At 37.3% G+C, this 15,112-nt stretch overlaps 1 protein-coding gene across 2 annotated transcripts in view; it reads right to left on the bottom strand.

The window, feature by feature from the left end:
• Positions 1 to 15,112, bottom strand: part of ARFGEF2 (ADP ribosylation factor guanine nucleotide exchange factor 2) — a 36,410-nt gene that overhangs the window by 5,425 nt on the left and 15,873 nt on the right. For both annotated transcript variants that reach the window (XM_065691715.1, XM_065691716.1), the window contains exons 15-37: positions 14,721 to 14,832; positions 13,932 to 14,137; positions 12,920 to 13,004; positions 12,649 to 12,820; positions 11,640 to 11,791; positions 11,319 to 11,447; positions 10,793 to 10,951; positions 9,902 to 10,049; positions 9,331 to 9,430; positions 8,098 to 8,138; positions 7,844 to 8,013; positions 7,098 to 7,249; positions 6,765 to 6,937; positions 5,850 to 6,010; positions 4,904 to 5,034; positions 4,679 to 4,808; positions 4,129 to 4,264; positions 3,190 to 3,328; positions 3,048 to 3,102; positions 2,708 to 2,822; positions 2,309 to 2,439; positions 1,312 to 1,480; positions 797 to 935 (exon numbers count right to left, since the gene is read on the bottom strand). In XM_065691715.1, the coding sequence (XP_065547787.1) occupies positions 797 to 935; positions 1,312 to 1,480; positions 2,309 to 2,439; positions 2,708 to 2,822; positions 3,048 to 3,102; positions 3,190 to 3,328; positions 4,129 to 4,264; positions 4,679 to 4,808; positions 4,904 to 5,034; positions 5,850 to 6,010; positions 6,765 to 6,937; positions 7,098 to 7,249; positions 7,844 to 8,013; positions 8,098 to 8,138; positions 9,331 to 9,430; positions 9,902 to 10,049; positions 10,793 to 10,951; positions 11,319 to 11,447; positions 11,640 to 11,791; positions 12,649 to 12,820; positions 12,920 to 13,004; positions 13,932 to 14,137; positions 14,721 to 14,832 (3,105 nt within the window). The remainder of the gene's footprint in view (positions 1 to 796; positions 936 to 1,311; positions 1,481 to 2,308; positions 2,440 to 2,707; positions 2,823 to 3,047; positions 3,103 to 3,189; positions 3,329 to 4,128; positions 4,265 to 4,678; positions 4,809 to 4,903; positions 5,035 to 5,849; positions 6,011 to 6,764; positions 6,938 to 7,097; positions 7,250 to 7,843; positions 8,014 to 8,097; positions 8,139 to 9,330; positions 9,431 to 9,901; positions 10,050 to 10,792; positions 10,952 to 11,318; positions 11,448 to 11,639; positions 11,792 to 12,648; positions 12,821 to 12,919; positions 13,005 to 13,931; positions 14,138 to 14,720; positions 14,833 to 15,112) is intronic.

The following is a 15,112-nucleotide window of genomic DNA, read 5'->3' as shown; positions in this document are numbered from 1 at the left end:
TTTCTGTCACAGTAGTTCTTACAGATATGGAACTGAAAGTTTCAACAAGGAACCATGGAGTCAGAGATGGAAGAGTCCAATTTTCCTCATAAACATTATGTAATTAACGTGTTGCCTTCTTCAACCTGCAAACATTATTTCCTGATCCTTACACTGGGACAGCTTAGGCAACAGCAATGGGAAAGAGTTCTCCCTTCGCATCTAGACTGCTTTATTAAAAATCTGCTTGGCATCATGGATTAAAGAGGGATTACTATGGCATTAATAAATTTTTGGTCCTTGATGTAGACTGTCAACACAAGGTATAAACTGTAGCACTTAGTAGGGCTTTTTTGGGGTGCCACTTTAACTGCAGGCGGCATGGGACCTCCCCTATTACACATTAAAAGATTACTATGTCCACAGATGCTGATAAATCAGAACGCTACTGAAATCCACTGCACTAGTGCCAATAGAGAGTTTAAGAGTTCTTCACATTCGATTAGATATTAATGTTCTGGACTTTTATGTACCTGCAGCTCCTCAAATAAAGGGGACCCCAATAACATTTTATACTAATTTAGAGTGATTTTCTACCTTTACCCAAGTTCCAGGTATACAGCAGCTCAGACTGCACTCTGTATGCCTCTGAATAGCATTATGTACTCAGATGTGAAAAGTGTTCATGCACCACCACTTTTGGACATATATACCTTTCATGCTCTGCTCAGCAGCTGAAACCAGAACATTTGCATGCAGGGATGCACCATAGTGGCTGAAAACAGAAGGCAGCAGAACCAAGTCAGCTTGCTCTCACCTCAGCAGCCGTTGCTGTATAGCATCCCAGGAGTCTCGGCGGTTTTCATCCACATACATTCGGAAGAGTATTCTCAAGCAACAAGCCAAACTGCTGGTTTCTTGTTTTAAGAGATTGGGCTTGGATTTACCCTTGAACCCTAGAAATTAGTTACACACAGGGAGAGAGGGAACACTCACATTCGTAGTTGCCAAGAGGTGAAGTTTATCAACAATACCTCCACTAATGTACAGTAGTGATTTCTTGTCCAGGTAGTATTTCCTCCTTGATTTTAAGTGAGACCTAATCTATTTATAAAGATACTTAACTACAGTGGTACCAGCTGTGTATCTTTACTTTAGTCAAAAAAGATAATTTAGCAAACAGAATTATCCACATCATTAAGAAGGAGACAAGTGATAAAAGCATGCAACACTCTCAGATTAATTGCAGGGTTTATTGCAATGGTGTAGTTTTTTTATCTCCATAGGTAAAGCTCTAAGTGGAGCTCTATCAAACAAAAATAAAAGCCTCACCTGCTCTCCATAACACAGTTCGCTGCTCATAATTTGAATTAAAGGCTTTTGAAAATGAATGAGACTCTTGCAGACAATCCAGTAACTTAAAGAGGTGATGTGAAGACATATATTTATACATTCCTTGGTCTTCTGTGTCAATGTGGATATCTGCATCCAATGCATCTCGCTAAAGGGGGTGAGGAGGGAAGGAGGGAAAGGAATGTCAATAACATTCTTTTTATTTAATCTTTAGAGACTTTGATACTTCACAGCCCATATACCTTTAACTCCAGATTCCATTTTTACATATAAGCAAAACAGTGCAATATGATACAACAGATTGGTCTTTTCAATAGGATATTTTACAAGAGCGAAGTTATCACTAATTAGGATAGATCATAAGACAAAAAAACTAAAAAAAAAAAAAAGAAAAAAAAACAACACAAAAAAAACCCAAAAAACCCCAACCACAAAACACCAAAAAAAAAAAAAAACACAAACAACAAACCACACAAAACAAACAAACAAACAAACAAACCTCCAAAACCACAAAAAAAAAACAACCACAAAACCAGAAACAACCCAAAACCCGAAGGACAACAAGGGAAGAATCTCCCTTATCAAGGCATGGAAAAGTCCTAGCAATACAATATAAAACCTTGCCTCTCCTGTACCAGCTGAGTAGGTCTGCTAAATTCTGAAAAAACACCAAGATGAACCACAAACATAGTGCAAGTTTAAATGCTGCACAGTGTAGAAGTTCCCCATCCTCACCTAATGTCAAATTTCATTAAAAATGGTCAATATTTTTAGCTAATTTCATTAGGAATTTAGCTATACCATCCCCCAAAACACTACCCTGAATGCACAGCTTAAGAGTAATGATACACACATTCAGGGTAATGCTCCAAGTTAGAAACAGGAAGAGACTGTATATTTCTTAAACACACTTGAGAGCATGCCATGCTTAGTACTTTTATTGCCACAACAAGGTTGTAAATAAGCCTGACCATACCTGAGCTGCAGCCATGTGCTCAGCATCTTCCTTCTTGCTTGTTGCTGGATAGAACACTATATTATCGATGGTCTGTATCAATTCCAGCTGTACCACACACTTTATAAGGAGGCCAGCAAATAGTTTCTGGTCTAAGGAAATGGAGTAATGCAACTTTCAGAAGCAACTTAAGACAATTCACTTATGACAGGTTAGCAAAACACTACATTACCATTAACATTCTGAGATACAGCAATGCTGTGAATTATCTTGTAAAGAGAAAATCTCTGCAAGGCATAAACACAAGTTGTACATCTGTACCCCAAGTTTAAAGTGCCTCAAAACTTATCTACAGAACTACAAAAAAGGACTAGGAGTGGCTATGAAAGTTTATTTAATAGACTTCAATGTTTTCCTTACTTGTATAAGGACCACCTTTCCAGCTCTCATCTGTGGGATTTGAAAATTGACTTTGTCCTCTTTCTGAAGCATTTTTATCCATGCTGCTTAAGGACTGGCGATCTAGGTCTACATCCTAGAAGAGAATGCAGAACAGTTCTAGCAATCCAAAACACTATCAACTATCAGTTTGCAGACATCTTAGATTCAAAGGCTTCCTGCATCCATTCCTTATATTAAATACAAACTGATGTAAACTCCAGTGTTTGTTGTCAAGTGTATTTTCTACAGTAAAATATTTTTAAAACTAACCTAACACGAACCACTTCAAGTCAGTTTGTTGCACTGAATTAACTCTTACCAAGTGTTTTTCACCTACATCTTCCTCCATCCCTGCAGGCCTCCATGTCAGCAAGCTTCAAAAAGTAAAACAAAATAAAAATAGATAAAGATTGTTGCTCTTAAAGCAAGTAGTTGTATGAGAATGAAGTTTATGAACTTACACATGAGGAATAGTAGTTTTGAAGATTTCCAGCATACAATTGCACGTCTGTCCCCAGACTTCAGGGCTGAATTTCTGTCCATTTAATATTACCAGGTTTTCTAGGCAATTTGTACCTGATCGAGCCAACTGCTCATTATCTATGAAAGAAATGTTCCAGATTTATCAATTCTACAGTATCAATAAAAAATTAAACATTCTCCATTACTGCCCCATTAGACATTTTTACCAATATTGTGAAATTAATGGTATCAAACCCAAATAAAGTGTATTAAAATATCAATGTTAGGAACCTACTGAATAAAAAAATAGTGTTTAAAACTAGACTTCAGAAGAGAAGCAGAAAGGAAGCATACAGTGAGACAAAGGAAGGAAAAACACCAATTAGAAACTCATAATTTCCTGAAGGTAGTCCCCCCATATTCCCTGTTGGCAACGTGCAGGATTTCAGGCATAACAGTTGAAGCACAAAAGAAAGCACGTTCTTTAGGACGTTGTATTTAAAAGTACTATGTGGTTGAGGGAAGGGAAGGGGGAAGAAGGAAACAAAAAAAAAAGGAAAAAAAATCAGAATGCATATGTGTATATATATATATATATATATATATATATATGTGTGTGTGTGTGTGTACGGAAGTAAATGAGGTATTTTATCCATGCAGCCAAATAAATAAAGGTTGGGAGAAGATCAATGCAACTCTTCAAAAGCTTTTGCCTTGTACAATAGCACAATAAACAGAAGCACCATTAAGAGAAGAGCTACCTAAATGATTAAACAGAAAGATGCTCAAATATTTAGGACAGTGCATTCATCTGTGACTTAACATATTGTCTTAATAGTAGTTTTCATTCTTCCAAAATTCAGCTAATTTTTCCTTTCTTAATTAATGGTCATTTCAGAAAAATACATTAAGCAAAAGATACAAGTAAAATAAGCTACCTTGTTTTACACACCAGTGTAACTGTGCAAGTATATCAGGAAGAAGGATCTCATTTAAAGCTTCATAAAATTGTGTAAATACATCACAGATGGCATAAAGTGCATGGTTGCATGTTGTGGTCATCCATTCAGATTTCTATGAGAAAACAAGAAAAGGCTTTGGTTTTTACATGAGATCTTCTGTGATGATAGCAGTTGGCTTATGCATGGCTGTTCAACAAAGGATGTGGCCTCTGAAGAGCAGAATTCAGATAAAAGCTTCACTACTACAGTCTTCTCAGAAGCATTTAGTTGGTCACATGAATGCTGTTCAGAAAACCATACATTTTCATAACAAAGAGTGAATATTTCCCTTGCAAATATTCAGACAGACAGATAGGTCACTGGATACTATGACAACTTCATACACATCACAGAACATCATTATTTTGGGGGCAGTATGGGTTGGAAATACAATGGCAAGACAAAAAATACAAACTGCTGCTTTGATTGTTCGAGTTCTTAAAAAATAACTTTAACATTTGATGCTTTTTGGGGTTTTTGTTTTTACCTCTGTTTGTTGTTCAGGGAGCTTCATATTATCAAAAATCCGAAACACAATTCTGAACAGATCTTGCCACCAGTGCTTTTCAAAGGTATGGCCATAACTCTTCATTATTTCAAACATGACTGTTAAGCCTCTATAAAAGAACCCACACAAGTAAAGGAGATGTTAAAATGTGCACCTGATCTCTTCAGTAGCTGAATAATAACAATAACAATAAAGCTTTATTACCTTGTTCGAACATCTAATTTGCATCGATTGATGATACAAGAAAGCTCAAATAAAATAGGAAACCATCCTCTGACCCATACTCTGTCACCAGGAGCAACATTCATGTCATCACTTGTGTATTCTCTTAAGACCTTAAAGATGGGCAAGAAAGTAAGAGATTAAAAACAATATTCTCAAAAATCTCTAAATCTGACAGATTTAGATACCACTAGTGGCACAGAGAGACTTGAAAAGTTAGCTTAGTTTCATGCATAACACTCTAACCCTGTAAAATATTAAGTATAAAACTGAGACATAACTATTTGTGAAAATACTGGGGGGGAAATATATGGAAAATAAGTATTTAAATCCATTTTACTTAAGTCCTGATAAAGGCTTTACAAGTTGCAGAGGTTTGGACTTCAGGAAGCAAGTTTACCAGTGACAGGTAACAATTATGTAAATATAGATAATAAGGAAATTCAAGCTTGGCATAAAGCAGTTCTACACTTTTCTGGCATATGGAACACAGCATACATGTCTTGCAATGGTAACACGCGACTGCAATCTAATTCCAAGCCCTTTTCAGGGAAGTGGTTATTATATTAAGTATTCACACAATAAACTGATGTAGAGAAATACGTGTGTTGGTAACCAATTTAACTAAACATAATTAGTATGACAGAACATACTGTTTTCCAGGTCATCCTAATTCTATTAAAACAAAACAAAATTATTTCATTCATTTATTTCAAATTTGGCCTGATAAGACTCAAATTTTTTTAGTTAGTCCTAGTTTACTGCTTACATAATACCAGACTGACTCCTAATTCTGAGTAAGCTTTTAATACATATACTTGCTGCTGGAAGGCAGTCCAAAAGCTCTTCTTAGTTACAAGGTTAGCCTCAGTTTTAACAGTACAAAATAACGTGATAATACAGAGGAGTAAAAATGAAAACAAAATACCTGAGGTCTCTCTGAAACATATTTTGCACAATAGCGAATAAGTCTGATGGATTCCATGCTGGTGTCCGGAAATGCAACATTACAGGCAAACTCAGAAAGACATTTTACTGCATCCTGAAATGAGTCAATTGCTGCTGGGAAGTGCTGTTGGAAAATATTTGCTGTGAAGAACAAACACACACACACACACACACTGTTAAAAATTCACTGATATAGACATCCATAGATAAACTGGCACTGAGCTAGGTATGTCAGACATGGTATATCACTACCAAAGGGACAAACATGAAAGGCCCAGATCTTCTAGATTAAATACGGGTCTATCTTCCCTTACTATTTTCCGATCACACCCCACTGCCCAAACTGGTCAGCATAACATTCTCTCAGGTTGGATAATTACCAATTTTATAATCCAGGATTATTTCATGGCTTCTTATATGGTTCAGTTTCCTCCCACACCATATGCAAGCCAAAGCTCTTAAAATATTTGAGAAATAACAAGTGTAAAGCTTTATGTTAGCTTGTGAATAAAGTTGACTAAATTTACCTAAATTATCTAAACCTGCAACTATTCATATTCTGTAGCAACAGAGGAAAAAAAAAAAAAAACAGCATGGAAGTTCATTAAAGGCATTCCTTAATCCAAAACAAAGTGTGATGGAGCAGCATACAAGCTTATTGAATCTATTCCAAACTTCCAAAATTCTATAGCAGGATATCTGTATCTAAGTCTTCCTGTCCATAGCAATCAGGAGACTTAATGGGTAAGACATAGCTGCACAGTTTGAACAGTCTGTCTGCAAGATCTTGTGTTTATTTACCTGGAAATATGAAAGTCTTATTCAGACAGGCCTTTTAAATCAGTCACAGCAGCAAATCTAATTTGGGTACTCGCGTCTGCCAAGCATTACTTACTAACTATGTGTGCTGTAGTTTGAAAGGCCAGCTCCACAATATTCCCATCATTGTCTGATGCTGCTTGATGGAAGACTGCAAAGATATTTTTCCAGCCTGAACGAATATTACCAGCTTGAGAGTTCACCATCTGAGCAATACAGCGTATTACCATGTCCCGAATAGTTGGAGATCTTAAAAAGAAAAAGGGAAGCAAGACTTTCACAAGTGGCACAATTTCACACAGCCACAGAGTAACTGCACCCCTTCCACGTACATGACAATCTAACCCACACCAAGTAGCATCTTTAAGCAGGACTAAAGCAAGCTAACACAGAGTGCAGTGCATCACACCTGTTTTTCTTCATAATATGCTCAAAAGGCCTTAGGAAGTCTTTCTGGAAGCGGAAGTTGGCTAATTCTCCCTTCTCAAGAAATTTCATTGACAGCTGCCTTAATGAGTCTACTGCAAAGATGGCAACATCTTCATTGGGGTTACATCCAACCTAGAATGAAAACACACTTTCAAACACCAGCTGACGTGTTACTTATGAGTAACAAATTCATCATTCAAGGTTCGAGTCAGTCCACTAAAAATCATTAGCACATGGAAGTTTTCAGATATTTAGAAAGTAGCCATTACTTTCAGAGAGGGCTTTCTCAGTCATTTGACCCAACTAAACAGAGCCATAGATTTTGTGTGCAACAAATAATAGCCAGCTAGACACTAAAAAAATTAGCTCAGGTTAAAAAAGTCCCACCCAAACATGGTCCAGTTTCCAACAGGAAATTACTTATTCCAGGATCACCTATATATATTTTACAGAAGTATGATTTTTTAAGAAAACTAACTTGGCATTTGATCAAAAGGATAAGACAATGACATAAAGCATACTTACAAATACAAAAATCATGTCATGAAGTGATAAAAGATCATTCCCATAAGCATTTCCATTTCTAAGCATACACTAGTTTTTTTTTAAACAGGTGATTCCTTTAAATGCCTTTACTGGGTGCCTACACCACTTAGAACATAAAAGGTAAAAGCTGACTAAGTCCTGCTATTCATGTATGTTCTGTAACTTGATTTTAAAAAATACCTTATTGAAGTGATCTCCAATCACATGCCAAATCCTTGACCACTGCAGCCTAATGCGGTTCATGTTGTAATAGGATATCTCCACTATCTTCTGCAGGCTAAACATCCGTGGGTGGTGTGGGGAAGCCAGCTCATCCATGGAAACAGCACACAGCCATCGGACAAAGTCAACTGAACATTAGAAGACACTACAGTAAGTTCAGGATGTTACATAGCAAGAGTTCCTGTAACCCACAAAATGGCCAGCATACATACCAATTGCATTTCCATCCAGACGTGTTGATCCTGTAAATATCCTATGGAACAAATAAGTTGTAGTTTTAGCTGTACATCCACAAGAGTCAATCACATTTTACTGCTATAGGCAAATGTCAGTACATCTCCTGGAGGTACTTGACAATCCCCCATGCCATAAAAAGCAACTGTTTTATTCTTACTCCTTGGCAGCACTTCTCGTCCTATCTCGTCCTATCTAGTCTAAGCATTCTTGTCCCTGCTGCTAGTCAGAGTCTACTATGCCCCTGCCTCACTGCAGGAAAGAGGCACAGGCTCACAATTTTATCCAGAGCACATAGTGCTGGAACTCTCATTTTGGTGCCACCATGTTAAATTTCATAAGGAGAATAAAGACATTAAGAAAGCTTTGCTGCAAGACATCACTGGATGCAGCCATCTGCTTGATCTCTACATAGTTCAAGAATACCAAAGTTGGGGCTGTCAAAACAAACAGCAGACAGACTGTGAATGCACCACTGTTCCTTCACCCTTTTCAAGAAGTCTTGAGGGGAGTTCAGACCACTTATAGTGGTTCATATAGACCACTGTAAAGTGAAGAATGTTCCCAAATTTTTTAGACTTTAACATGGTAACAGACAAATTTATGTTACAATGAATACTGCAAGTCTGAAGATATGATTCTACAGACTTGCCCAAGTTTCAATCATAATAAAAAAATGTCCCCTTCCAACACACTGTTTATGATAGAAGCATCTCTTTAGACACCATTTTTAGGAGGACTGTTAAGAAAGATAACAATTCAGACAAGAATGCAGTGACTAATAAATAAAGAGCTGAAGAAGAGCAACTAAAGAAATGCTGAAATACTGACATTCACAAGACCAAAACTGCATAATTTAATTGGATAATAGGCAGATTTGTAAACCAAAAATACCTAAATACTGTAACACCAACCTAATTCTGGTCTTCGATAGCTTACTCCGAAAACACATGCATACAAACAGTGCCCCTTCTCACAATACACTATATTAGTTGTACTGCTATTTAATGACAGACTTTGGCTTGTGACCATTACATGCCTAAAGAAGTCTACTTATTGGTTCCAGAGAAAGCATTTAACTATCAGCATCTGTCTCGCAAGAGAAATGGGCTTTGAGAACAAAAGCCCCTCTCAGAGTCTACAAATGAAGTGAGGATGGTCAATAACTTCATGTCACATTTTCCCCAGATAAGAGATGATACTCCCAGTACCTGTCTACTGCTACCACTACGCTCTGTGAACTGGTCTCTCCCACAGACTCTTGAATGCTCGCCATATGCCGTTTGTCAGCTCCACTTCCAACAAGGTTACCTGCAATAAAAACCATTAAACCCCAGTATTTAGCATCATGAAATCATGACTTTATATTAACCCCAACTTTATACAAGCAAAGACACATGACTACTGCTTCTAATTAGCTTGGAATTTATGTGAGCAGATTGTGCCTTTGCATCTACCAGATTATTAAAAAATTAAACATCCAGTAAGAAGTATGGTTTTTTTGCTTAAGGTGTTGTATTTTGACCATCACATTTATTAAGATGATATAATGCTGTTAAGATTGGAAATGATAAAATGTTATTTTTAAATACAGTCTCTAAGTCAGACACAAGTAATGCTGGGCACAGTTGTTACATTCAGCATCATTGTGCATAGCATCAGCTCCAGAGTGTTTTCAAATGGAAGTAAATATATTTTAATATCCTGTAACACTGATCTTTCTTAGCCATTGTACTCAATTTATATATGCATCTTTGTGAAGTTCAAGGCTATTACTCTCACCTAATCCGAGGCCCATGAACTCTTCCCCTCCAGATGCATAACCTTTGATGCTTCCTTCTCTTTCACGCCCAGAGCCAGATAAATATCGGGTTTTCACTCCAGTTCCTATTAGCTGTGCTAGTTCCAGCTGGCTAATACATTTCAAGATCTAAAACAAAAAATATTTAAACATTGTGTTTCTGGAAACCATCATATTTTTATTCCTAACATATATTTATATTTAATATTGATAACTTTCCAAGTTATAAATATTTTAAAGGTTTTAAAGGTTAAAAAATTGTAAAGGTTACTTTCTCTAACCTTTAAAATTACTTTGACAACGGTAACAGTTCTGATATAGCTGAAACATTACTAATACAACTGGAAATAAAGTCGAGTGATTCACTCAAGATCACCAGCTGCCATGAGTCATTCCAAGACAAGAAAAAATAAACTACCCACAAAGTCTAACTTGGATCTCTAAGTAGTAGAGGAAACCTTTTTATTACTTCTCACAGCATCAGTTTCCAAACCCACAAACTTGGAGTTGATCTTTGAGAGAATTCTTTGTCCCAGGGAGGTGAAAAGACTGAATTATTACAGCTACCACTCTGAGTAATGATGTTCCAACACTGGCAGTGAGAATGCCAAAATTGTGCCTTGCCATCAGGACAAAATTGACTTCCTTCTTACTCCCCCACATCATCCCTTGGACTGGCACAAGCATTTGTGATGATATGCTGTAAGCCAGGTTCAAGCAATATGCCAGCTAGAGTACCTTCTGGCTTGTATTATCACATAGCCAAAGAGTGATGCCACAGAACATAACACAGCAGTAGTAGTAGAAGAATAAAATCCTTCAAGTTTTCAAAGAACAGCACAGTTGCACTATTTAAACTAATCAAGATTTACCTCATGCCAAGAGTTGCCAAGATAGTTGCCATCTGTGTGAGCAACTGTAATAAGTGTCTTAATGGTATCTATGTTCTTCTGTTTCATTTCTGTAATACTGGAACTGGCAGTCAACAAGGAAAAGCGAGCAAGGGCCTGTACATAAGCATCCCGTTCAAGCTACAAAACAAAAACAAGCATCGTAATCAAATCCCTGTAAAGCTAGAGAAAGCTACTTGTCCAGCATGCCTACACAGTTTTCTATGTATGTGGCACTATCAGAGCACTTTCCAGCTGAAGGAGAGTACGATGCCAGTTAGCAAACACTCTTAATAGAAGACTCAGCAATAAAAGGAAAGCAGAGATGAAGAAAAGCTTGGTGGGATTGTCAAGATGCTAAACTAAAACAAGATGATAATATTTTATTTTACCATTTCAAGCAAGTAGATAAGAATCCTCATTTTCTATGCTTAAGCTTGTAATTCTTCATCTGCTTCCCAGGGCCTACACTGCCCTTAACAAGCCCCATGCCAGATCTTACACAAACCTGCATTCCAAAGATACAGGCTATTCTGACTGCACAACGTATTCCTTCCAAACAAAGGGATGCAACTTCTGTGTCATCACAATTCTGCAAGCCAACACTGTAAGCTGCCAGCAATGGAGTCCATACAAGCTAAAGAAAGGAAGAAACTGAGATCAGAAGTCTATTACAATTTTAGCCCAAAACAGGGGGTAACTGAAACCAAATACATCAAAGAAGTCCAATGTTGCAGTATTTAACTCTTCAGAGTAGTTTTCCACCTTTTTTTTTTTTTCCATGCTTAAAACCCTTAGCAATGAAGATACAGGAGATCTTCACACTTACTTTGAACATGGGTCTGACGTGATCCAGATGAGTGGCACTAGTAAAAGGAGCCTTTGCATGGCTTACTGCTTCCATGAGGGCTTTAGCTGTTTTAGCCATTTGTTCCATTTCCAAGTTGTACAACAACCTCCGCTGCTTCTCATTAGCTACACCTAAGGGGAACACCACACAGTTGCACTGGTTCCTTTTATATGAGAATATTGCATGTCTTCATATTGAGCATCACAAAATGTTAAAACTATTGCAAATAAAATCTGAACATGAAAATCTTCCAGAACGTTAGAATTCAGGAGGCTCTCATACATTACAAGCAAGGAACTCCAGCACCAAAACCTACATCCCAACTTGAGACTTCATTCTATACAAAACAACTAATTCAGCCCTTTATTATATGCCATATATTAAGACCTATCATTTGAGAGGCATACACCATTAAGTCACTCTGCTAGCCATTCTAAGGAAAAGCAGAGTACAGCTGGGGATACTGGTTTCTAGTGTACACTACACAGTAATCCTCATTTGGTCTAGCTGAGGATAGGTCATTAGGTCATGATAAACTCTGATCTCTTTTCCAAACATTATCACAAGGAATGTGGCACTTGCCAGCCTTTGAACTATGAGATGCTAGTGACAGGGAGACAGAAAAAACACCCAAACCTGTTGTCAAACACATGAAAACAAGTTTACTTTAAAAGTGCCACCTTCGGTTATTCCACCATTTTCCCCACTGTCTGAAAATACAAAAAAAAATACCCAAATCTAGTTTCTGGTGCCTCCCTGCGATGGTGCCAGATGCACTTACACAGCTGTTTCCGCCACAGAAGCGGCACTATTAAGTAATAACTGAGCCACTTTCATTCCCAGTATCTGTATTAGCCAGTCTAAATGTAATTTACTTATCGCACAAAGATATTTTCAGAAAGGGATCTGAACTCCACCGTGACACTCTGAAAGTTACTACAGTAGTTCAAGAGCACTGTGGTCTTTCCAGTTTCTAGTTCCTTCTTACTTGGTTTACTAGTCTTGGTTGTAATTGCATATTCTTTTGTCTCTTTCATTGCAATCTTCTTTCCTTCTATTTCTTCATAGATTGTGGATAAATACTCTACTGGCAGGTCTTTACTGTCATTGATTCCTCGATTCATTTTAATGTATTGCTCCTTTGTCATTTTATTTTTTACCTGTAAAAAAGCAAGGAAGTTAGGTATCTGATTCTGAACTCAGTTCCAGGGAAATTAGAACTTTGGGAAGTTTGAAGTTTGGGGGCTTTTAAATTCTACCTGTGGACTGTGCAAGTCTGTAGTCAGCATTATAATAGAGTAGGCCAAAACATAGGCAGTGTCAGCACTAGCAAATAGCGTTTGCCTAACAAAGAGGAAAAAACAAAACAGGTTTTTAGAGCTCTAATTCCTCAATCCACTAGCTCTATTTCTACGTGCAAGAAAAGTACCCAGAAGTGCTGTGCATTCAACCAAAAAGCTAACACAGCCTAAAATTGGTCTTTAGAAACACACGAAGCCTCAAGTGTTTTAAAATGGAAATAAAAAGGGAAATAATATAAAAGCATCTTCTTCACAGTTTCAAAAACTAGCAATGAATGGAATTTTCAAATACATTCTCAAAAGATTAAACATTATCCTCCTTTGGGTAATCCCATGAAAGCTGAAGAACAGCTTATTTTTCACTGCCAGGGTTTCGTAAGGAATTATACAGAACCAATGCAGTGATGCACCTACTGGACTAAGGAATAAGATCCAGCTAAGCCTGAACATGTAGCTGAAATTCAGTGCTAGTTAACTGCATTAGAAACAGTAGCAATGCTGCCTACTTGTTGTCAACTATCATATATACATTTTGTTAAACATCAAATGGGCAAGGAAAAACATGTACCATCTTACTAGCTCTTTATGTCATGCATTTTCAGTTTTAGCAATTGCTACTGCTTATTACTGTTGTTTATACTTGACTGATTTACATTTGTTTAAAAACTGAACAGTTAATACTGAAAGACTTCAAATACTGAAAGACTTTAACATACTTGGGGCTTTCTCTTCCAATAATTCCTTCTAGCAAGTATTTGCGATTTAATGAAATGTCAGCATCAGTATACTTCCTACCCAAATTTTCCATTTTGCCTAGGTTCAGCGCCAATACCAGCAACAAGATGTGCTCCTCAGAACAGCCTGTAGAAGTTCCTGACCTGATACGAGTACAAGCTGTATCTTGCCCCTAAGGGCCACAAACAATACAGCCCTCTTCAGGCACTTATCCAGTACAAAGGTTTTGAATTACCGTTGGTTGCATTCAATATATCTAGCAGCAAACTTCTCCATTAATCTATCAATCTTCTGGGCTTCACCTGGCAGACGAAAACCTTCCAGAAATATACGGAGAGCAGAGACAAAGTCTTTTCCACAGAAATCAAGCTGGTCTACATAGGTGTACATCACTTCTTTGTTAAACTTGTTGCTTTCCCCAAGAAATTCCCCTACTTGAGTCTGAAAACACAAGGAACAGTTATTACTGTGCAATCCAACTGCCAGCTTTGCAAGAAAGTTTATAGCACAAGAATTGCATAGCTGTCCATTTTGTAAGACCGATATGCTTCACCGAGTAAGCAGAGCAACCGTTAGAGGGAAGAAACCAGTGTCACTGGAAATGCCTTCAGTCTGCATATTGTTGCTTCCTTCACTTCCCAAAGCAAGATCTGCATTACTGTGAGCCAAGGAACACTGAACTGCGCCCAAATTCACGTGCAGCAGAGAATGCTTTGCCACTGCAGTACCAGATAATCCTTTGTTAGCAAGATAACACTAACGCAGGAATAGAAAAAAATGCATGTTCCCATTTATGGGGAATCCCTTCAGTGCCTTAATGTAAGGACTGCTACTTTACTAAAACCCTGGGACAGGAAGTAAATCGAAATTAGCATTATTAACTACCTTCATTAGAACCCTTACACTTCCAGTTATCTATTAATGAAATATGAACTACAGAGAGAGAGAGAGTGCATACAGACATCAGAAGAGAGGAAGATGACAATGGGGCAAGAGTATTTTATTAATTACAATGTACTCTTACAGAACAGAGACGTTCTTCTTGGTGCAAAAATTGCGCAATGTCCTCTGCCGTAGCGCCAAGCATTCCCTGCTCCTGAAGGTATTGTATTCCTCTCTTTGGTTTTTTATTAAACCTGTTCAGACAAAAACATGGTGAAATTGAGACATACAATTGTAAAAATATCACATCCTATAAAATGTTAGTTTTACAGAGCCTTTATAAACCAAAGAGAGCAATAGCACAGAAATGTATTATCCATATTACACCATAGGTTACATCTCAAAGTACATTCAGTTGCTAATAAGCTTAAAAGCTATTGCTGGAAAACTCACTTAACACCTGACCCTTTTAAAATATTAAAAATTGGAGACTTCCCATGAAATGTTAAAAGTGTTGCTATTCATGACCTTCTT

Source organism: Lathamus discolor, chromosome 11, assembly GCF_037157495.1.
Source record: "Lathamus discolor isolate bLatDis1 chromosome 11, bLatDis1.hap1, whole genome shotgun sequence".
Lineage (NCBI taxonomy): Eukaryota > Metazoa > Chordata > Aves > Psittaciformes > Psittacidae > Lathamus > Lathamus discolor.
This window is presented reverse-complemented; position numbering and strand designations above follow the sequence as displayed.